Source organism: Fundulus heteroclitus, chromosome 6 (genome assembly GCF_011125445.2).
Source record: "Fundulus heteroclitus isolate FHET01 chromosome 6, MU-UCD_Fhet_4.1, whole genome shotgun sequence".
Lineage (NCBI taxonomy): Eukaryota > Metazoa > Chordata > Actinopteri > Cyprinodontiformes > Fundulidae > Fundulus > Fundulus heteroclitus.
Genome location: NC_046366.1, coordinates 16,255,282 through 16,277,636, shown reverse-complemented (window position 1 = coordinate 16,277,636; position 22,355 = coordinate 16,255,282). Strand labels below are relative to the sequence as shown.

The 22,355-nt window shown below is 40.0% G+C and overlaps 1 protein-coding gene across 1 annotated transcript in view; it reads left to right on the top strand.

The window, feature by feature from the left end:
* The window catches only part of clcn2a (chloride channel, voltage-sensitive 2a), a 67,087-nt gene that overhangs the window by 32,338 nt on the left and 12,394 nt on the right, over nucleotides 1-22,355 (top strand). Inside the window, exons 3-17 of the mRNA XM_036138182.1 lie at nucleotides 868-999; nucleotides 4,454-4,582; nucleotides 4,957-5,090; nucleotides 5,363-5,443; nucleotides 8,047-8,070; nucleotides 8,281-8,359; nucleotides 14,062-14,187; nucleotides 14,400-14,484; nucleotides 14,826-14,927; nucleotides 16,361-16,445; nucleotides 18,467-18,622; nucleotides 19,766-19,835; nucleotides 19,935-20,045; nucleotides 20,453-20,666; nucleotides 20,794-20,927. Coding sequence (XP_035994075.1) covers nucleotides 868-999; nucleotides 4,454-4,582; nucleotides 4,957-5,090; nucleotides 5,363-5,443; nucleotides 8,047-8,070; nucleotides 8,281-8,359; nucleotides 14,062-14,187; nucleotides 14,400-14,484; nucleotides 14,826-14,927; nucleotides 16,361-16,445; nucleotides 18,467-18,622; nucleotides 19,766-19,835; nucleotides 19,935-20,045; nucleotides 20,453-20,666; nucleotides 20,794-20,927 — 1,662 coding nt within the window. The remainder of the gene's footprint in view (nucleotides 1-867; nucleotides 1,000-4,453; nucleotides 4,583-4,956; nucleotides 5,091-5,362; nucleotides 5,444-8,046; nucleotides 8,071-8,280; nucleotides 8,360-14,061; nucleotides 14,188-14,399; nucleotides 14,485-14,825; nucleotides 14,928-16,360; nucleotides 16,446-18,466; nucleotides 18,623-19,765; nucleotides 19,836-19,934; nucleotides 20,046-20,452; nucleotides 20,667-20,793; nucleotides 20,928-22,355) is intronic.

Below are 22,355 nucleotides of genomic sequence, written 5' to 3'. Positions count from 1 at the left end.
CAGCTTATTCACAGAAAATCTGAATGCGAGTATCCAGGATTTCACAACACGAAACTGTAAAAAAAAAAAAAAAAAAACAGCAACGACCAAAATAATAATAACAGAAATAATAATAACCAAGCTCTGTTGGCCTTGACAGTGTTTTGTGAATTTATTTTCTTCTTCTCTATGCCGTTTTTTTCCGACACCTATTAATAATGTTCTAAAAAGGTGTTAAATACATCAATGCTTTTCTAAATTTAAATATTTCCAATGTTTGCACTGACATAAAATTTACACCAGATGTCAAAAACAATAAGCAAACAGAAATGTATTGAATATTTTGTCGACAGTCGTTCTTGGTAATGAAAACTTCAAAATGCATCCAGCGCAAAACTTTGGAAACGATCATACAAAAAAAGGTGATATTGATTTGTACATGGTAGCAGGGATGTTTTCTGAATACTGACAGATTTTCCCCTGGTTTCTTGGCTTTCTATGCCTTTTCGCAATTTCTGATTTGGTTAGTACTTACAAAAATTTATTGCATATAAACAAAAAAATATGACTAATTTGCTTTGATTTCCTTTTTTGTCCCCTTTTAATAGGAGGATTACTTGGGTTGTCGCCAAAAGCTGCTGTGAATTCTTTGCCAATTGAAAAATTAGAAATATCCAAACCGAGAAAAATATTTACCTGTTCAACACTTTTTTTTCTGCTGTTGTAAATGAGGAACCCCGGGGTTCCCCCTTTTATTTGCAGGTCATCAGCGAAAGAACCCCCTTTTTTGTCTCAATCTTTGCAAACGCCTCTCGGTGAAGTTTTGTCCCTCCTTTTAGGTAACTTGTCCAGTGATTTATTTCTCTCTTTCTTGTTTGGTGTCTTCAGTATGTGCATCTCGCTGCCAGAAGTTCCTGATCTCACGGATGGGAGAGGACTGGATCTTCCTCATTTTGCTGGGACTGCTCATGGCTCTGGTCAGCTGGGTCATGGACTATGCCATCGCCTTCTGCCAAGAAGGTAGGAAAGAGACAGGGAGCCAGAAGAAGACATCCGTTTAATGACTGAAGAATGGGCTTTTCTCCCAGAGGAGCCCATGGTGGCAGTGATCACCATGGGGAAAAAAAGTGTCATATTATTTGGGGGTCTTTTAAAGATTCTTCTGAGCTGTTGTATTTTCAGGATTCAAAGATTATGCAACATACAACTTTGGTTGGGTGACAACTTACAATTTATTGGGCCTCTTCTCTAAATTACACAAGGTCAAACCAATAGATACACAGCTTCAAACAAACGGCCCCACTAACACATTTGGATAAATGTTCCTTGGAACATCGCACCCCTTGTGCTTTGAAACCATCAACGAGGAGACCAATGAACTCAAATGAGCTCTACTGATTCTGATAAGAAAAGTGGTCAAATATCGAACCAGAATTATGCCAGAGACTTATTGACACCTATGAAATATCCAATATTTCTGAGGGTGCCTGCATTTATCTGAATCTGTGTGGCTGAAAGAAAATCCACAATAAGTTAAAACTTTTGCATTCAGTTCTTGTTTTGATACATAGTGAAATAGTCAATGATAATGATATTTATGGACTTTGTGATTGTATCTCTCACTCTTAGTACAACTTCTTAGAACAAGAACAAGTAAATTAGTTTCACCCTTTAGTCCAGAAAATCTGCAGGTAGCAAAGACCACTTCTAAATTGAGCCTTATAAATTAGGGCACCTTGTTAAATATTTAGTTATTTTTTTAATTCCTCCACTAATATTTGATTCTGGAAAATAAATTAGATTGTTAAAAATATTTTTTTCTCATCAAACAAAATATATATTCTGACAGAAGACACGGTTAGGTAACTCTTTCCCCTAGTAGCTACAAAGTAAATTTGTTTGCATAAAATTTACTCAAATTGAAGAAAATTTACTCAGAGACAGATAATATTTTGCCCCTCTGAAAAATTTTCTTCATTTTGAGTGCATTTTACTCAGTGTCACCTACACCTTTAGTGAAAATGTCTTCAGTAGGAAGGGTTTTTTTTTTTATCTATCTACCAGTTTATGACAACAGTCCGAGAAAGTGTGCCTCTCTTCACCTCTAGGTGCGATATGTTTGAGGAGTTTCTTGCATGTTGAAGCCCATTTTGGGTCAATGATACCCTGAGCAGTTTTAACCATCCCCCTAGAGAGCCGCTCTGTCAGCTGCTGAACAGTTCCCAAACCGGACAGTTATGCAGTAAGTTAATAAACTTTCCGCCGCTGCACGGTGTGAGGACTCCAGCAGTTTGGCAGACAGATGGGCATTCCTTAGCGCTCTATTCAATTTTATTTATATAGTGCCTACACATGCCATCTCAAGGCTCTCTACAAAGTAAAATTCAATCAACTCATACAAATTGGTCCAAAAATGTCCTATCTAAGGAAACCCAGTAGATTGCATCGAGTCTTGACAAGCAGAATTCACTCCTCCTGAAAGAGCCACGGTGGACAGTCGTCTGCATTGTTGATGGCTTTGCAGCAATCCCTCATGCTGAGCATGCGTGAAGCAAAGAGGAGAGGAAAATTCCCCTTTAATAGGAAGGAAAAACCTCCAGCAGAACCAGGCTCAGTGTGAACGATCATCTGCCTCGACCGACTGGGGGTTAGAGAAGACGGAGCGGAGACACAAAAGCATGGAGGCACACATTGACCCAGGAATGCCTTCTATGTTAGAGAGTAATAGCAGATGATCTGCCCCCCTGGATGATGTCACAGCTAACAGGATGCTAGACCAGGTGTACCTACTATGAAGAGAAAAAAGACAGATAACAAAAAGTTGAAATAACAACAAATAATGCAAATTGGAGAACAGTAGGAGAACTCAGCAGAGTGAGAAAAATAGATTGTGATGTCCTCCAGCAACCTAAGAAGTATTGCTGTGGGGTGTGACTCCAACCCTTTAATCAGTAGTGTAACTGAGCTTCCTGGGTTTGTTACCGGCAGTGCATGAGGTGGAAAGAGACTGGACTCGTTTGCGCGGTATGAGTTTGAAAAGCTAACTTTTCAGTAGGCTGTGTCCACCACAGGCTGTTGATCAGCAGGGTTCAGCTGGATAGAGACGATTCCACTTGACCTTATCTCGAATTAAGTGAAAAAGTAGCTAAGCTCTTCTGCCAGCAGTATGCTTGCTTGATGTTGATGGACCCCTGCTGACCCTGATAGTGTCATGTAGGGTCCATGAGTGCTCAAGCTTTAATTTTTTTAGTATCACATTTGCCTTATGTATTGTCTAATACAATGTAGAGTTCATGGTGGATTCTATGCTGGTGGGCTGGAGAAGTCCTGCTGCAGCAAAATATTCCCACACCATAATACTTTCAGCTCCGTGCTTCACAGCTGGTATGGGGTTCCTCTCCTGAATCCTGTATTTGTTTAATGCCAAACATCCCCTCTATTCTGTTGTTTAGATAATTCAGCTTAAGACTAATTTATCTAAATAACTTCATTACAGAAGTCCTGGTCTTTAGCTTGGTTTCCCCATTGCACAGCTACCATCAAGTTTAAACTTCCAGTCTTTTTCTGGTTGTGGAGGTATGCTCTTTCCTAACTGTTGCAAGAAACTGTGATTACATTAAATTTTAATGTTTTGTAGACTTTCTTTAGGATCCTGCAGTCTGCTCTCAGAGTGAACTTTTGACACCACTTCAAAAACCCTTATTGGACTCATCAACAGCCACAGTCTTGTTTCTGAAGGTCTCAGACACCTCTTAATATCTCACCATGGTGTTCACGCTCTGTGTTGGGCTTAAACAAACAAAGGGCAAACTTGCTTAATCAAAGCCACGCAAAAGACAAAACTGACAGATTTCTTGTCAAATAGTAAATCTAATCTGTTCAGCTATATATCTCATTTGGAGTTGCTTATATTAAACATTTCAGACTAAGTTACTACCTTGTAAGCACAAAATGCTCAGTTTTGTCTCTTGCCCTTCCTTAATTAAGGCATTATAAATACTTATGAATGGGATATAATGTGTTTACGGATTAATTAATGATATATCTATAAACCATTTACTAACCATCTAGTAAATAGTTTACTATTTACTTGAGGCTCCCCTTACAATAAGGCCAGCCTTATTGTAAAGTGGCACTGTACCCAAAAAAGTTATTTTTTAGTCCTTCAATAAAATAATATTTTGGTTTATTTTCCACTTAATGAGGCTTTCTTTTCCTGCAAGTTTTCTTTGTTTGTTTGTTTCTCAAGAGAATTTAAAGATGCTTGAATCAGAGGCCCTCAAGCTCCAAAAGGTGACTAAAACATGCCGACCAATGCAGAGTTCGGAAATCCCCCAAAGAGAAAAAAAATTAAACAAAGCAAGAAGCAAGAAGCAACAAGCAAGAAGCAAGAAGCAAGAAGCAGCGATGCAGGTTGTCTGGGTTTCTGCTGATTTATACCAAGATGACATGACTTACTTGTGTGTCTGTGCAGCACAGAAATGGATGCACGGTGGCCTGGACAGCAACATGCTTCTGCAGTACATCGCCTGGGTCTCCTACCCAGTGGTGCTCATCACTTTCTCTGCAGGATTCACTCAGATACTGGCGCCTCAGGCTGTTGGTAAGACATACATCCCATTTATGCACCAACATGTATTCATCTCACTGATTCACAGTCATTTCCTGTGTTTGACTCGTGTAATTGGCTGAAGTGCACAATAAGGGCCCCAAGGACATGTCCTGCGAATCTCTACAGGCAGGACAGTCGTAAAGTGCGCCTCTGATGAGATGTGCATACACAAAACTTTATGCTAATCAATCAGCTCCCCTCCCTCCCATCCCTGCGCTTCTTCATTTATTCATTTTATCCCTCTCTCCGTAATTGCTTTCTTTCAACTCGTCTTTTCTCTGCACTCCATCATCCCACCTGGCATTTCTTTTCTTCTCTCTCTCTCTCTCTCTCTCTCTCTCTCTCTCTCTCTTCCACCACCTCAGGTTCAGGTATTCCTGAGATGAAGACGATACTAAGAGGAGTTGTTCTCAAGGAGTATCTGACTTTTAAGACTTTTGTGGCTAAAGTCATTGGTTTGACCTGTGCTCTGGGTAGCGGGATGCCTCTGGGGAAAGAGGTAAGGGAATTATTTTTTTTTTTTTGTTACATAAGATTACAAAAGATAAAGCTTCTCCTCCTGCTTTTGGTAACATTGGTGAAAGCATCCCGATTTTACTGCTAAACGCTGGCACATCAAGTAGGCTGAAAATAAATCTGAGAGGGGTTTGTTTGTGTAAAGCGTTTTTAATGACGGTCCTGCCGGTGTTAATTGCAGCATTCTCCTCTCACAGTTGTAATGCTTTCATTAGTATCCTGTTTGGTGACATCTCTCTTCACCCTCCTTCACAGGGACCCTTTGTTCATGTCGCCAGCCTGTGCGCCGCTCTCCTGAGCAAATTCATGGCTGCCGTTTTTGGTGGGATTTACATGGTGAGAACAACAGACACGTCGCATTGTTTTTTTGGTTTTTTTTGAAAGGTTTTCTTTTTCGTTTTCAGTTCATCTCAGTGAGAAAACGAGCAGCAACAAAAAAAATACCATGGTTGAAGATGCTCTCTGCGTTTCGGCATGAGAGTTGCTGATAATGCTTAGCAAAGCTCCTGCTACAAATGAGATTTTATAAAATCACAGGAGCCACGCTCATTGTCAAATGTAGTAATCCCGTTAGATCTAACCAAAGTATTTTGGGTTATTAACCTACTTTTTTAAATTGATCAATATGTTTAGAATTTTTTACTAAAGTCAAATCAATTTTATTTATAAAGCACATCTAAAAATCAACACAGATGCCCAAATGGGCTTTACATATAAGAAGTTCATCAATTAAACCAAATATCTATCAAAAATAATTAAGAAATATAGCACAAATAGTCCATATACGTATGTCCTGCTTAACTAGAGTTGAAACCATTTGAAAAGGAACGGGTTTTTTATTAGGATTATCTAATACTTATCTGAATGATAAATGACACAAAATACATCCAACTTGAGTTAAGTATGCCATGCCGTTCATAAGGCAGAAAATGGCTATAGGAAAGTGGCTGCTTGCCAAAACTGAAAGTCCAAAACAACTGGAATCGTTGCCAACAAGTCTGGACAAGAACCAGAAACAGAAAATGTATCTTGTCAAAAAGCACAACATGAGATGTAAAAGATGGTAAAAGTAAATAAAAATAAAAAGGCAGAGCTTCTGCATGTTGGGGTCATAAAACCCTCATCAGCTTTTTAAAGGCTATCTACATGCCGACTGGTTGTTTGGGGGTGGAAGCAGGAAAAAAAAAAATTGTTCTGTCTTACTATGACAAATGTAAATGTGTTGAGTTTACTGGACATTGTGCTTACTTTAACAGAAATCGCGTACTTTGGTCAGATGAAACAAAGACTTGGCTTTTCAGCATCAAAACGTCTTAGTAGTTTTGCAGAGAGTGTTATACGTACTGTGGTGGAGAATCATTTATGCCGTGGGCCTGTTTCACATAACAAAACCTGCTGTGAAACGTATGTGTGTTGCATTTCAATATGGAACCTTTGTAATACCAAAATAACTTAAATAATGATCCAGGGGTCTCTGCTGAAAAAAAAACTGGACATATATCTCTATTGGGTTTTTCAGAGAGACAATGATCCCAAGCAGCAGAAAGGATTTACCAGTCAAAAGAACACAACTTTCCTCTATTGTCCCCAGACCGAAATCCTTTAGAAAAACATGTGACCTAAGCTGAAGAATCAAGAGCATCAAACAAGACCCAGGACCGGATTGTCTAAGAAGATCGTGCAAAGCTAGATGGTCAAAGATCTCCCTCTCTCCGTATGCTCCAACCTCCTAGAAAATTGCTGTAACATATTGTCCTACTGGTAAAAGGTCTGGTTGTATGACCTAGTTTGTTTTTATTGTGAGTTATCCAACACAAACAAGGCCAGTGGGAATAGGTGAAAAGACAAAAAGACAAAGTAAGTAGTCCAAAAACGATGCACAGTGTTGATGGTTTTTGATAAATAATCTGATGGTCAGGAATAAACTACAACAACAACTAAAGCAACAACAAAAACAACAAGAGGAAAAAAACACATTTCCTGCCTGAAGTGTGGTATTATTGAACAACAGATTAAGGTGTAACCTCACTCATTTTGATTCCAAGGTTTCTTTGAGGATGCAATCTTTTACTTGGCCAGCGACGTCAAGAGATGCCCACTAATGTCCTCCCCGATGCAGCCTGGAGAGCTGCGGGCAAAAAGAGTCAGAGCTGCTGCTGTGCAGAGTTTTTCTGCTCTGTGGTGTATCTGAGACTCCCGCTGTGACTCCCCGCACCTGGGAGCTAAAACGTGTTAACGCTGTGCATTCTGTGCATTTTTGCCCGTCACTTCTGTTCTCTGTGTGCAGTTCAGTCTTTGTTTTATCCCAGGCGGGGCCCAAAAGGGAGAAATGACCAGCACCCGAAGTGAAAAACTGACCTGTGATTTGATCAATAAAACTTTAAATGTCTGATTTAAATCACAGGCAGAGAGCCTTTCAGGCAACAAAGGGAAAAAATAAGGACCATTCTGATTTTTCTCAGCAGAAGAAGATGAATTAAGTTTAAGCTACTTTTTAATAATAAAAAAATAATTATGATAGAAGAAAAGAAACAAAAACTATTATTCTTTAAAAAGGTGTTTCATGCTATTTTTGACCTTCTGCCATTCCCCAGGAAACGCTCTCACCTCCACGCACATGAAACCTCAACCTGGAACCTCAGTCTTGTTTCTGCACTGGATCCGGGGCTGGTATTCTCCTCACTGCACACAGCCATGATAGTTTGGAAGAAGATACACTGCCTGAGATGTCCAAAAGGAAGAAAAAAGACATGACAGCACAGTTACAAAAGACTTAGACTGATACAGACTGCTACATGGACAGTATTCCACATCCGACTGGGGAAACATTGAATAGAGACTAAAATCTGCTGAAATGCTGTCGCTCCTTGTTGGATTTAGTGTATAAGAAAGTCACATCTGCACTCACACTTTTTTTTCTTTTGCTCGTACTGCTGAAGGAAGAGCCCTTTGAGGGAAGCAAGGTATGAACACACATTGTTTTTTCTGGATTAATACTCCATGTTGCACGCTTTGGAAACTGAGAACGATTGAATGTGTTTTGGTTTTCACTTTTGTATTCACTGTGTTTTGCATGCATGCATTGACTTAAACCTGTGGGTGTGTTTTGAATGTCTTGATTGCATTGCTCCGTGTGGTTTTTCATACATGTATATCTCACTCTCTTTAATCAGAATGAGCTGAGGAACACGGAGATGCTGTCGGCTGCCTGTGCCGTGGGTGTTGGCTGCTGCTTTGCTGCTCCTATTGGAGGTAAGACTTTGCTACCGTGTCCTCTGACTGAACTTGATCCAGTAATGGTAGATAATTACAAAAGCTAACAGGATGAAGATAATGTGTAATCTTCTAGCTGTAGGAGTTGCCAGTTAGGCCAGCATTTTATTGTAATTCTTTCAGTCAGTGCAGAATCCTGTATCTCCACGACTATCATCCTTACTGCCATGTGAGCTTACATGTATATTTATGTTTCCCATTGTTCCTTGTGGGACATTCCATGTCAACTCAACCAGGAGTTCCATCTGTCCGTCCATACATCCATCCATCCTTTTTCCTTCACTCAACCGAGGCTTGGTCTTGGTGGCAACAGGCTAAGCAGGGTGTTCCCGGCGTCCTCCCCTCCTGAGATGCTTTCCAGCTCCTCCTGGCGTTCCAAGCTCCGATGAGATATGTAGCCGCTCCAGCGATGTCTGAGTCTACCCTGCAAGCTATCAGTCTGCTGAACCTGTCCAGAAAAGCTATAAAGGAAACATTTCAATTCGATACTGATCTGACTTGTGGCTCTTGCAGAGCACCTTCTGGGGATCTGAGCACTTTGCCTTAGCTTAGACTACCAGGTGTTTAACCATTCTATGAGGTTAATTGAACTACCTGTGCTTCTGATCTTCTTTTTATGGATCACATAAAGGATAAAACTCAAGATTAAAGTCAGACTTATCATGTTTGGACCTACAGATCCCAGCTTATTCTTCTCCACAGTGAACTAAAACACCTGCAAACCTTTCAGACACAACACAAGCCCACCGATCCCAGGATACCTAAACCCTCTGGCTTATTGCTGCAACTCCTCTACAAACCGAAGCGTGAGCTGGGAAAAGTTGCAGGTGCTTACTCTCCTCCTGGCCATAATGCTGCAGAAAGCTGGCCCAGTTCAGAGGCTATTGCAAAGAAGAATAAAGAATGGCATCATCTGCAAACAAACGTAACTCGGCCATTAATGTATACCTAAAAAAGTCCCTGCATTAGTTGGTTATACATACATACATACATACATACATACATACATACATACATACATACATACATACATACATACATACATACATACATACATACATACATACATACATACATACATACATACATACATACATACATACATACATACAATTCAATTCCATTCAATTTTATTTATATAGCGCCAATTCATGAAACATGTCATCTCAAGGCACTTTACAAAGTGAAGTTCAATCATATTATACAGATTGGGTCAGATTATACAGATTGGTCAAAGATTTCCTATATAAGGGAAACCAGTTGATTGCATCAAAGTCCCGACAAGCAGCATTCACTCCTGGGGAACCGTAGAGCTACAGGGAGAGTCGTCTGCATTGTCCATGGCTTTGCAGCAATCCCTCATACTGAGCAAGCATGAAGCGACAGTGGGAAGAAAAACTCCCCATTAACGGGAAGGAAAACCTCCGGCAGAACCGGGCTCAGTATGAACGGTCATCTGCCCCGACCGACTGGGGTTACAGAAGACAGAACAGAGACACAACAAGAGAGACAAAAAAGCACAGAAGCACACATTGATCTAGTAATCTGTTCTACATTAGATGGTAGTAGCGGGTGAGCCGTCTTCTCTGGATGATGTCACAGTTAACAGAACGTCAGACCAGGTGTACCTACTATGAAGAAAAAAGAGAGAGAACAGAAAGTTAAAGCAGAAATGACAACACGTAATGCATAATTGAAGAACAGTAGAACTCTATAGAGTGAGAAAATTACACCCTGATGTCCTCCAGCAGCCAAAGCCTATAGCAGTAAAACTATAAAGGTAGCTCAGAGTAACATGAGCCACTCTAGTTATAAGTTTTGTCAAAAAGGAAAGTTTTAAGATTAGTCTTAAAAGTAGACAGGGTGTCTGCCTCACGGACCAAAACTGGGAGTTGGTTCCACAGGAGAGGAGCCTGATAGCTAAAGGATCTGCCTCCCATTCTACTTTTAGAGACTCTAGGAACCACCAGCAGACCTGCGGTCTGAGAGCGAAGTGCTCTGTTAGGAACATACGGGGTAATCAGAGCTCTGATATATGATGGAGCTTGATTATTAAGGGCTTTATACATTAGAAGAAGAATTTTAAATTCTATTCTTGATTTAACAGGAAGCCAATGAAGGGAAGCTAAAATTGGAGAAATATGATCCCTCTTGTTGATTTTCATCAGAACTCTTGCTGCAGCATTTTGGATCAGCTGAAGACTTTGAACTGCATTTTGTCGACTTCCTGATAGTAAAGAATTACAATAGTCCAGCCTTGAAGTAACAAATGCATGGACTAGTTTTTCAGCATCACCCCTGGACAGAATGTTTCTAATTTTGGCGATATTCCTGAGGTGAAAAAATACATACATACATACATACATACATACATACATACATACATACATACATACATACATACATACATACATACATACATACATACATACATTGAAGCTGAGTTTGGAGTTGTTACATCAAAGGTCTCGATTTTATTTATTTACTTTTTAAATTTTTTGCTTTCATCTGTGTGCGTGTGTGTGTGTTGATGGTAGTCTGTCCTGGGTCCTGTTCTGTGTGTCTGTCCTGGGTGGTCGTACCTGGTGTAGCCACACCAGGTACACCCACCCAATGACTGCTGGGATAGGCTTCAGTATTCCCCCAACCCTGGACAGGATTAGCTGGGTGAAGAAAACCCAAATAGATGAGTTGAACATCTGTGCCTGTAGAGCTTGAAAGTGATGAAATTTTATGCAATAGGTCTTTCATTGTTTTGTCACATTGGACATTTTTACATATTTGATCACTTCAATTAAAGTTTTGCAGTTAAAAGTTTATTTTAAATAGCTCTAAATTAGATTTATTTTGGAAGTTTTATTAACTTTCCTCTCAATAATGAGCTTGTTTGCTTCGTTAAGCTTGTTGATGAGCGATGAGAGAGCTAGAAACGCCGTAGGGCCAATAGTAAAAGAAAAAGCGGTATAGTGATTAACATTTCTACACAGATCAAATTACTAATTACTTCAGGACAACATATAAGGTCATTTACATATTTGTTTATCTATATCATGAGTTAGATCTTCTTTTGTTGATGATCCTTGAACTTTCTTCCTACTTCTAGGTCAAAACACACACTTCACCCACTCTTTGATTGAAGTCAGGGCTTTCTAAACTTGAGTCTGTTGGATGAAATGTTAAAGTGATGAATCATGTTTGGTCTCAGCAGCTGTTCTTTTTTCGATGGCGTTTTTTTCTAACCAGATGGACTCGCCCACTCAGGGAAATGTTTAAACTTCTATTTTTTTTACTGAGCAATTGAAGAAGTTTCTGACCTGTCCTCTGACATCGTTAATAAAACTGATTTTACATCTTGTAAACTATGTCATCCAACTAAGCTCTCTTCTGATTTAATTTAATTCATATTATATATATATATATAATATTTTTACCCTGAAGTGTTTAAAACACTGCAAATGAGCCTATTTCATCCAGTGCATTTGATGACACTAAGACATTCTTTGTCAGCGATTTCCCCTCATTTATAAAATCTAAATCCTGATTTATTTTTGTTTTTTTAGTTTTTAAATCAAAAACTCTTTATGTGTTTTGTTTGAGTTGATGCTTTTATACAGACAAAGACAGACAGGGCTTGTTGTTGTTTTTTCCAACATGATTGACGTGTTGTCTCATTCATTTAAAGCTCTGAAATAAACTCGTACTGACATCAGAACAATTTGTGCTGTCCAGCTACTGAGAGATTTACAGCACTCATTAAGTGATCAGATGGAGACAAACAATCCAAAATTATTTGCTGTGCGGATTGACAATTCTTTGGTTTTATTGGTTTAATGAAAAGTAGAGAACATAACTGGCTATGAATATAAATATTTGCAGCCCCAGTTTTAAAACTTTTTGGATTCATCAGGGGATTATTTTCAAGATGTGGGTATCGTGCCTCGCTAAAGTGTTACTAACCACTGAACCTTTTCACATTTCATCACGTTACAGCTATACACCTCCATCTATATGTTGGAATCTAATGGTTTAGACCAGAAAAAAGGTGTAGAATCAGTTTAAAAAACGAATAACCTTTATTTATGCAACTGTTGGTATGTGCAAAAACTTGTATTTTATATGGCAAACAAATTTTGCTTTGAGCTAAATAAAAATTAAATCAGCAGGCTGGTGGATTGAGAAGTGGACTGAAAAGGTTCATTTTTAAAATACACTGCTCAAAAAATAAAGGGAACACTAATATACTACATCCTAGATCTGAATGAATCACATATTCTTATTAAATACTTTGTTCTTTACATAGCTGGATGTGCTGACAACAAAAGAAATAACAATGGAAATCAAATTTATTAACTCATGTAGGTCTGGATTTGGAGCCACACTGAAAATTAAAGTGGAAAAACACTACAGGCGGATCCAGCTTTGATGTAATGTCCTTAAACAAGTCAAAATGAGATTTAGTAGCATGTGTGGCCGCCACATGCCTGTATCACCTCCCTTTTCTGACAAATGCCAAACATCCTGCTTTTCGAGCAGTCTAGTTTTCCCATCTAAAAAACGTACCTTTATGTTAAGCCTGCCACAAATACAGCTCAAAATATTTCTAGTTATGTCTCTAGCAGCTTTTCACAGCACGAGAAATACTTCAAACATCAGTTTTCCAGTCCTGTCAGAGATTCTTAATTATGCTGAAGTCTTGACTTTGACTTGGCCTTTCTAAAGCATGAACAGGCGTTGATGTAAACCATTCCTTGGAAACTCTGGCCGTTGGTTTAGAGTTAGTGTCCTGCAGAAAGCTGAACCTCCAGTCTCAAGTCCTTTGCAGCCTCTCACAGGTTTTCTTCTAGGATTTACCTGCATTAAGCTCCATCCATCTTCCCACTCTACAGCTTCTCTGTCCCTGCTGAAGAAAAACATCTCCACAGCACGATGTGGCCACCACCATGTGTCACCACAGGAGAGAAGTCTGTTTAGGGTGATGGGAAGTGTTCGTTTTGCCACATTTTGCAAAAACAAGTTATATATTTTGGTCTGATCTGACCAGAGCATCCTCTTTAACTACACGATTGGTGGCAAACTGCAATCAGAACATTTCATGGGTTTTCACCTGTTCCTCCCACCTAAGCTGCAGCTCCTTCAGCATTTCCATAGGTTTGTGTAACTTTAGTCAGATCTACATGCATTCATGGCTCTCCAGATTTGCCCTACTCTCTTCAATTTTTGGAGGATGGATTGACCAGTGGTCAAAGCTTCTGATACTGTTTCATGATCCAGCCCTGCTTCAGATTTCTCCAGAGCTTTGTCCCCGACCCATAGCTGTGTTCCTTGGTCTCCACGATGGTCTCTGTACTCTGATGTTCTCAAACAATCCTCTGGGACCTTAACAGAACCGTCGCATTTATACTGAACTATGGGACTTCTGAATGCAATCAATTCTGCTGGGTTTAGAGGCTTCGGGGTAAAGGAACTAAGTTCAAACGCATGTAATGTTTTTTTCAGAACATCCTATTTCCCTTTATGTCGACTTCCAAACTATTCACTACTTTCCCAAAAGTTTGTGGTTGTAACATGACAATATTTAAAAAAAAAAATGTTCTTGAGGCTTGGGTACTTTTGCAAGGCCCTGTGGCCGTTTTTCTGTGCTAAAATGTGGGATTATTTCGGTGTGCATTTGTGCGTTGCAGGTGTGCTGTTCAGTATCGAAGTCACGTCAACGTTTTTTGCAGTCAGGAACTACTGGAGGGGCTTCTTCGCCGCCACCTTCAGTGCTTTCATATTCAGAGTGCTGGCTGTCTGGAACCAGGAGGAAGGTACAGGAGATGCTAATATATGTCTCTGTGTATATTTGTGCCACTTCACCTGTGCTGGGGACCAGGTCTGTCGCACAAACAGCAGCATTTTTTTGTAGTTGTTGCATTTTTGATATTCAGCCATCTTTATTCAAAAGTCGGGATGACAGATTGTCGTTCATGGCTGGGTAATGTCTGCTGCTGCGGAGTGAGAACAATCTTCTTTTCCCCAGAGACCATCACTGCTCTCTTTAAGACACGTTTCCGTCTGGATTTTCCGTTTGACCTTCAGGAGCTGCCGGCGTTCGCCATCCTCGGGTGGGTGTGTTTCTCTGGAGTGACTCCGCATTAAACAGAGTTTAGTTTCAGAGGATATTTGAGCGCTGTCAAGCCTTCTTTGAAGTCTTCTCCTCTATAGCAGTCCTGTTACTGTTTGGACTTTGAAGGTTGATTTGTTTTTCAGAAAATGGGGCAAGAAACTTTGAAAATAATAAACTTGGATGAGCCTTTACCGAATTAGTTAGACGCTAAAATGTTCCTGTAAACAGGAAATTAGAATAATGTCCTCTTGTGACAGAGCTTCCAACAATAATTGGCTTAATTGGGATCTGTGGTAATTTCTTCTACATACTAAACAAGTCCCGTTTGTCTGTTTGCAGGATTGCTTGTGGATTTGGTGGGGCTCTGTTTGTCTACCTGAACCGACTGATTGTGGAGTGCATGAGGAAGCAGAAGACTATTAACAAGTTCTTGTTGAGGAAGTGAGTATCTGATCTTGGTCTTTAAAATACTTTGATAAACACTGATTAGGCACAATATGGCGTTGTTTGCATATAATCTGCTGTCATAAATCCTTAAAGGGGAACATCAGGAAGTGGATAAGATACAAAGACAAGTCAAACAGCAAGTGCATCATGAACACCATGACAACACACACTTGTGCATATATATATATATATATATATATGTAAGTATATGTATGTATACACTCTGAGCCCCTTCTGTTTTGGTAATGGACAGGGTGAGAGGTGAGGTTGGACAGGAAGCTCCATGGATTATGATGTTTGCAGATGATATTGTGATCTGCGGTGAGACCAGGGAACAGGTGGAGCAAAATCTAGAGGGATGGAAGTTTGCCCTGGAAAGGAGAGGAATTAAGGTTAGCCGTTGCAAGACAGAGTACATGTCTGTAAACATGAGAGGGACTCAAGTGGAGATGTGAAGTTACATGGAGCAGAGATAAAGGAGGTAGAGGATTTTAGGTACCTCGGGTCAACAGTCCAGAACAATGGGGAGTAATGAGACGAGGTGAAGAAACGTGTCCAAGCAGGAGTGTGGAAACATGCCAGGTGCGTTGTGTGATATGAGAGAGAGAATGAAAGAAAAAGTGAAAGGTGTACAAGACAGTGGTGAGACCAGTGATGCTGTCAGGTTTAGAGACAGCGGCACTGAAGAGGAGACAGGAGGCGGCAGAGATGAAGATGTTGAGGCTCCCTTTTGGAGGGATGTGGATGGATAGGAGTACTTCAGAGGGACAGCTCATGTTAGATGTTTTGGAGATAAAGCCAGAGAGGCCAGACTGAGATGGATTGGACGTGTAGAGAGTGAGTACAACGGTAGAAGGACGCTGAGGCTGGAACTACCAGAGGAAGACCAAAGAGGACATGTAGGTGGTTGGTGTGAAAGAAGAAGATACAGAAGGCAGGGTTAGATGGAGACAGATGAAAAAAATAAAATCTGGCTGACACGAGACCAGGACAAACATATGATGAGAAAAAGTAAACACTACAACAAAATGGAAAACAGAAACACAACAATTTCACGCAAAAAGAGTGTTTAGGAGACAACGTAAAAGAGATTTAAACATAAAAAAATAAATCACCTTAAACCCCAAGTGTTTTGTTGATGGTTGTGTGTGTTTTTTTTAAAATGACACATTGCTGTTACTGTGCTTTGTACCTTTCCACCCTCTGACCGTAATCCTGCTCCTCTTTTCACTTGTGTTTTAACAACTTCCTGCTCACGCTGCGTGTCACACTGATAGTGTTGTTCTGAAGAAATGTAGGTGTGTGAATTAGGTCAGCTTGACACACGTCAGCGTCAGAAGGTACTCATAGAGCGGTGAATGGACTGCGTACTTACGGGGTGTCGAGCACGCCCATTAATGACCCCACAGTCCGTCTCTTCCTGTCAGGCGGCTGGTGTACCCCGCCCTCGTCACCCTGCTGGTGTCCACGCTCACGTTTCCTCCTGGCTTCGGGCAGTTCATGGCTGGACAGGTGAGAAAATACATTTGCACCTTTTCTGACAGAAGGAAAGCACGTCTTGGTTGTTGTGAGATAACTGATGGATGTTTTTAAATGCAGTGAGAGTCGGTGTCAAGTTGGGTTCTTCATACTTAATAAGCCGTGTAACAGCTGTTATGTTTGCTCAGATGGTTAGGTGTTTTTAAAACATCTTTATGGACATTCAGAGCCAGTGCCTGAGCTCTTGATCAAGCAGGGACACGAAAATTCAATTCAATTCAATTCAATTCAATTTTATTTATATAGCGCCAAATCATGAAACATGTCATCTCAAGGCACTTTACAAAGTCAAGTTCAATCATATTATACAGATTGGGTCAGATTATACAGATTGGTCAAAAATGTCCTATATAAGGAAACCAGTTGATTGCATCAAAGTCCCGACAAGCAGCATTCACTCCTGGGGAACCGTAGAGCCACAGGAAGAGTCATCTGCATTGTACATGGCTTTGCTGCAATCCCTCATACTGAGCAAGCATGAAGCGACAGTGGGAAGAAAAACCACCCATTAACAGGAAATTAAAGGAAATGTATCCTTGTTCAGGTAAACCAAGATGTAGAGCTCTGGTTCTGATGATTCTCACTTACAGTTTCAATCACATACACTGCATTAAAAGACAAACAAGCCATTAAATCAGACAGAACCGTTCCTGTTTCTGGTCAATTAAGATTATCAAAATATTTGTGTTTTCTATTTGTATTTGAGAAAAAGTTATTATTCACTTGAAATTAAAAAGTTTAAACACATTTTTTTAGTAGTCCGTTGCATTGTCCGTGGGGTGTCATTCCACATGCTTTTTGCAGTAGTTCTTTTTTTTTATTGGCCACATAAAGCTGTAACTGAGTCCAAAACATTGACCTTGTTTTACTTCAGCCACTTGGTGACTGAGTTGGTCGTATGCTTAATGTGACTGTCGATTCACAAAACACAAGCTTTAACTTCCTTACTGATTTCTTGATTTCACGTTGCTTCAGCATTTTTTTCCTATTATGTGAGGCACAACAATCCTGCAGCATGATGCTGCCACTCCTGCACTTTGCAGCTGTGACGGTGCTCTCGGGGTTTCTATCTTCCACCTTCTTCCAACCACATGCAACGACGGTCATCATGGCCATGCACTTCTATGTTAGTTTCAACAGACCACAGGTATGGAGGACCAAGTCTTCCATATTTAAAAATAAATACAGAAATAAATAAATGCTCAATAAATAAATAAGCATACAATTAATTGCCACCAGAAATACAATAAACTAATAAATGTAGATAGAAATTAAATTATACAGTGAGACATATTTATTTTTAAATATGGAAGGCTTGGTCCTCCATACCCAGGACATCTGTTGTGATTGGAATAATGGCTTCATCCCACAGAATGGGCTGTCAGGATCCTGTTGGTACAGGACTAGTTTAAAGGTGGATAATGGCAGCCAGCATATGCTTACAATATTTTACTTTTCTTTTAGGGACCTTACACACATTTTGCACAAATACATGTTCATTTAATCAGATTTTTCACACAGAACCTGCCTCCTTCCTGAACAGGGTGATGGGTTTACTTTTCCGTTTATATTTGTGTATAAATCATTGAACAAATGACTGTGGCACCTTCAAGCATCTAGAAATCACACCCCAGGATGAACAAGCGGAGGTCCACAAGACGCTTCCTAATATCTTTCCTGATTTAATTTCAATATCCCAAAGATAGACTGTCTTTGAGATTTGCCTCTTATTAACTCAAATGTTGTGAAATAACCTTAGAAGCTCCCAAAATAGATCATCGTCTGAGTTTGCTCCTTAATTTTGTTAAAGACTTCACAGTCTTAATATATCTGCACTTGTAATTTTGAAGAAATTATCCAAATAAATCTTGACAAAGGGATCTTTGTTTCTAAATAATCGTCCCAGGAGCCACGTCAATACATGGCGATGAGGGTTTGTTTTTCTTGTACTTGTCTGAGTTATCGGCCGTTCTGACAGTTTCCCTGTTTCTCAGCTGACGCAGCACGAGTCTCTGGTTGCGCTGTTCGACAACCGCACCTGGTGTCGCCAGGGTGTAGCGGAGGAGTTTGACTACATCAGCCACCATCATGCCTGGAAACACCCCCAGGTCAACGTCTTCGTCACGCTCATCCTCTTCATCATCATGAAGGTAAGACTTGAAGGCTGAATGGTGTGGGGGAATGTTACCTGCATGAGTTGTATAAAAATGGCCCTTCAACATTGCACTTGCACTCCTCAGTGGATTCGGGTAATTAAAAAACCTTCTCTGTACACGCCGAGGCCAGTTTGTGGCAGCGACACACAAGTTGTGATTTATACCTTTAAGAGTTTTCTTGCGTATTTATAGCTAGCTTTTATAACCATATTCAACATTTACATCAACATTTACATCAACTTCTGGAACAAACCCTGATGGTGCACCTTTATTTGTGTCGTTAGTGCTCTTTAGGCTTCTGTTTATCCTCCTGCCTTTTGAGATGTGAACACAGCTTCCTAGTGAGGCTCATATCTGAAAAGAAATTTGGTAAAAGCAATAAACTGCTTTTGAGCACCCGTTGTCAAACAGGGGACATATGTACTGTACATATATATATATATATATATATATATATATATATATATATATATATATATATGTTTATTCCTGGACTGTTCTGGCAGTGAACTGTGAGAAAGCCAAAGCCTGCAAAAAAAAAAAGTTTTTTAACGAATATAACGTCAACGTTCTAACCTTTTAAGTTCTTGATCGTTTGGAAAACTAGTCTTTCTGCTGCAATATGCATGACCTCAGATGCAGGAGCCCTCATGTAAGATGATTGATTTTGATGCAAAACAAGGATGCCTTTATGCTCTTTGGAGGCAAACATTACCAACAATAGAAGACAATAACTTTTTAGAAATCAAACCAACCTGTCTGCTCCTTAGATTGTTGAAGTCATTTCAACAACACTCTTTGACAGCTGTACCTGTACTAAAACCATGTTAACATTAAAATGTATGATAGATCATTTTGTGCCAGGGTTAGACTACCTGTGACAATAGGGTTTCATATGCAATAGCATCTTTTCTAGCTAATCAAGTTCTTTGCAGCTACTTAATACAATCTGAAGCCACAAAGCCTGTAAAGCACAATATATGTCTCGCTGCATAATTTCTGACTCTAACATATAATTTACCTATTATCCGGTGACAAGGTGTTACTAGTAAATCAGGACTTTGCCTAAAACTCTGCAGTTCAGGTGTAAAGCTGAAGAACTACATTTTTCCACCCAAACCTTTCTCTGTGTTTCAGTTCTGGATGTCTGCTGTAGCCACCACCATGCCGGTCCCATGTGGAGCCTTCATGCCTGTCTTTCTTATTGGTGAATAAATAAGTCAGCATTTTCCTCTGGTTTCAAGTGAGCTGCTATTTTTTGCTCTTTAAGGATCAGCGTCATTCTGTGTCTGTTGTTGACTGGCAGGCGCAGCATTTGGCAGATTAGTGGGAGAAATCATGGCGACCATGTTTCCTGATGGCATCCATGAAGATGGCAGTGTCTATCCCATTGTTCCCGGTGGTTATGCTGTAGTTGGTGAGTCGCTAACTTGCTTCTTATACTCGGTTGTTCCCTCTACTTTGCATTTTATACCCATTTCTCTAAATGTGCGCGCTTTGTGTGACCTTAATTGCCGTAGCCCTGAGGCTTCAGCAAATCTCATCACTTTGCAGGCACCAAATGCTACACCGGCATAGCAAAACATCCAGATAGGATGAATGAAATCAATACTGCTGTAATCCAAAACAGAAACCTTTTTTTGAACTACAGTAGCACTAAAATTCGTGAGTTCAACGGGTCAAAAATGTTCATGTTTTAAAAGAGAATTGTTTGGAGTAGGAGCGAAATCTTGCAGAAATCCTGTTTTTAATGGCAGGTTTTACATGCAGCTGTACAGATCTAGGAAGACAGTTATACATCTGCTTCCTCTTCTCACTGTGCAGGGGCTGCAGCGCTCTCTGGAGCGGTCACTCACACTGTTTCCACCGCGGTCATTGTGTTTGAGCTGACCGGACAGATCTCCCACATCCTGCCTGTGATGATCGCCGTGATCCTGGCCAACGCCGTGGCGCAGGCGCTCCAACCATCCCTGTACGACTCCATCATTCGCATCAAGAAACTCCCCTATCTGCCAGAGCTGGGCATGGGACACCACGAGTGAGTTTGATTTTCTTTCTTTCTCGCTTTTGAAATAATTATGAGCCCTCATTTGTTTTCGTTCAGATTTTTTTTTTAATCTCACCCTTTCCATCCCCAAACTATTACCTTCTCCTCCATGATTTAGGAAGTATAATATCCGTGTGGAGGACATCATGGTCCGAGATCTGCGCTTCATCACTCTGAATTCTTCATACAGAGACCTGCAGGAGATGCTGCTGACCGGGCATCTTAAAACACTCGCCCTTGTTGAGTGTAGAGGTTTGTTTTCATCTTCTTCTATTTTTCTTGCTACGATTAGCAGTGGCTCATCTATCCAAGGCCAGGACCTTTAGATTTCCTGTGAATTGAATGTTTTCAGGTTAAGAGACAAATTAATATGTGCTGATCCACTCCTTTAACAAAGGTTTTTGTTTCCAATGTGAATTTTGAGGCAAAACTCGTGCGGTGCAAGAGCTATTTTAATTTTTTTATGTTTTCCTTTATCATTAGTTGCTATAAACACATCCTAAACATTTTAAACTCATAGTTTTTCTAAGCTGTTGCTTTTGAACTTCCTGTCCTGTCCTGTCCAGGTCCATTTCTTCCTTTCCTCTGCTGCTCCATATCTTTATTTCTTCTTCCAGTCCTGCTCATGAAATTGTTATGTTATAAATTGACAAAAATGAAGCACGATGGAGGCACAGGCACAGACGCCCCAGTCCTTGACACAACCCTCCCGGCTCATGGTCCTTTGCTGGCTGTCTTCCCCTTTCTCTGAACCCCATTTCCTGTCAACTCACTGACAAATGAAGGCCACTAGTGCGGAAAAAAAATGTATGAAACATAAAATATGACAAATTGACAAAAGTTATCAAGGATGTCCACACAATTTTACTGTTAGAAAATGAGGTAACGACAAACACATAGCATCTGTTTGTATTTTTTCTCAATATGCTACAAAAAATTAATTCTAACACATTTGGCTATATGAATTTTTTCCCTTTAGCACAACCTTTGCATATCCCTGCACCTTGTGTTTTCTTCTACTTTAGAATATTTTAAGTGTTTTCAATGTATTTCATAGTTTATCTGCACTGACCTGATCATGCACAGTCACGGTGAAAAGCCATGACACCCGTCTCTAATGCCAGGGTTTAACATCTGAGGGTTTATTAAAATGGTATTTCCAGATATTTATTTGTTTTAAGTCTAATCTCAACTGTACCAAAATACACAGCACATTCTATGCTGGCACTATGTACCGAAGAAAGATAAAAGCACTCTAAGATATGCTTGTTAACGCAATGGTTAAGTGGAAAAACATCAGCAATCACTGTAGAGAAGCAATTGTTGCTGCTTATTAATCTGTGAAGGGCAAATAGGGTGTTTCCAAACAGTCGCACGTCCATCATTCTACATATGCAGTCAGAAAGATTATTAACAAGTGAAAATATTATAGACAGCTGCCAACCTTCACAGGCATGGATGTCCCAGAATATAACCCCAAGATCAAACCATCCAGTCCTCAGACAAATTAAAACAAAAATGTTTTCTCTTTGTATACGGCCACAAGACATACGGTTCAGCCCAAAATTGTCCCTATCTCCCTCAAACCTTTGATTTTACCGACATGTTTCTTCTGACTGGAAGTAATAGAAACATTTGGGATTGGGCGAGCACTGTCTTGAATCTGAAAAAAAATCTGTG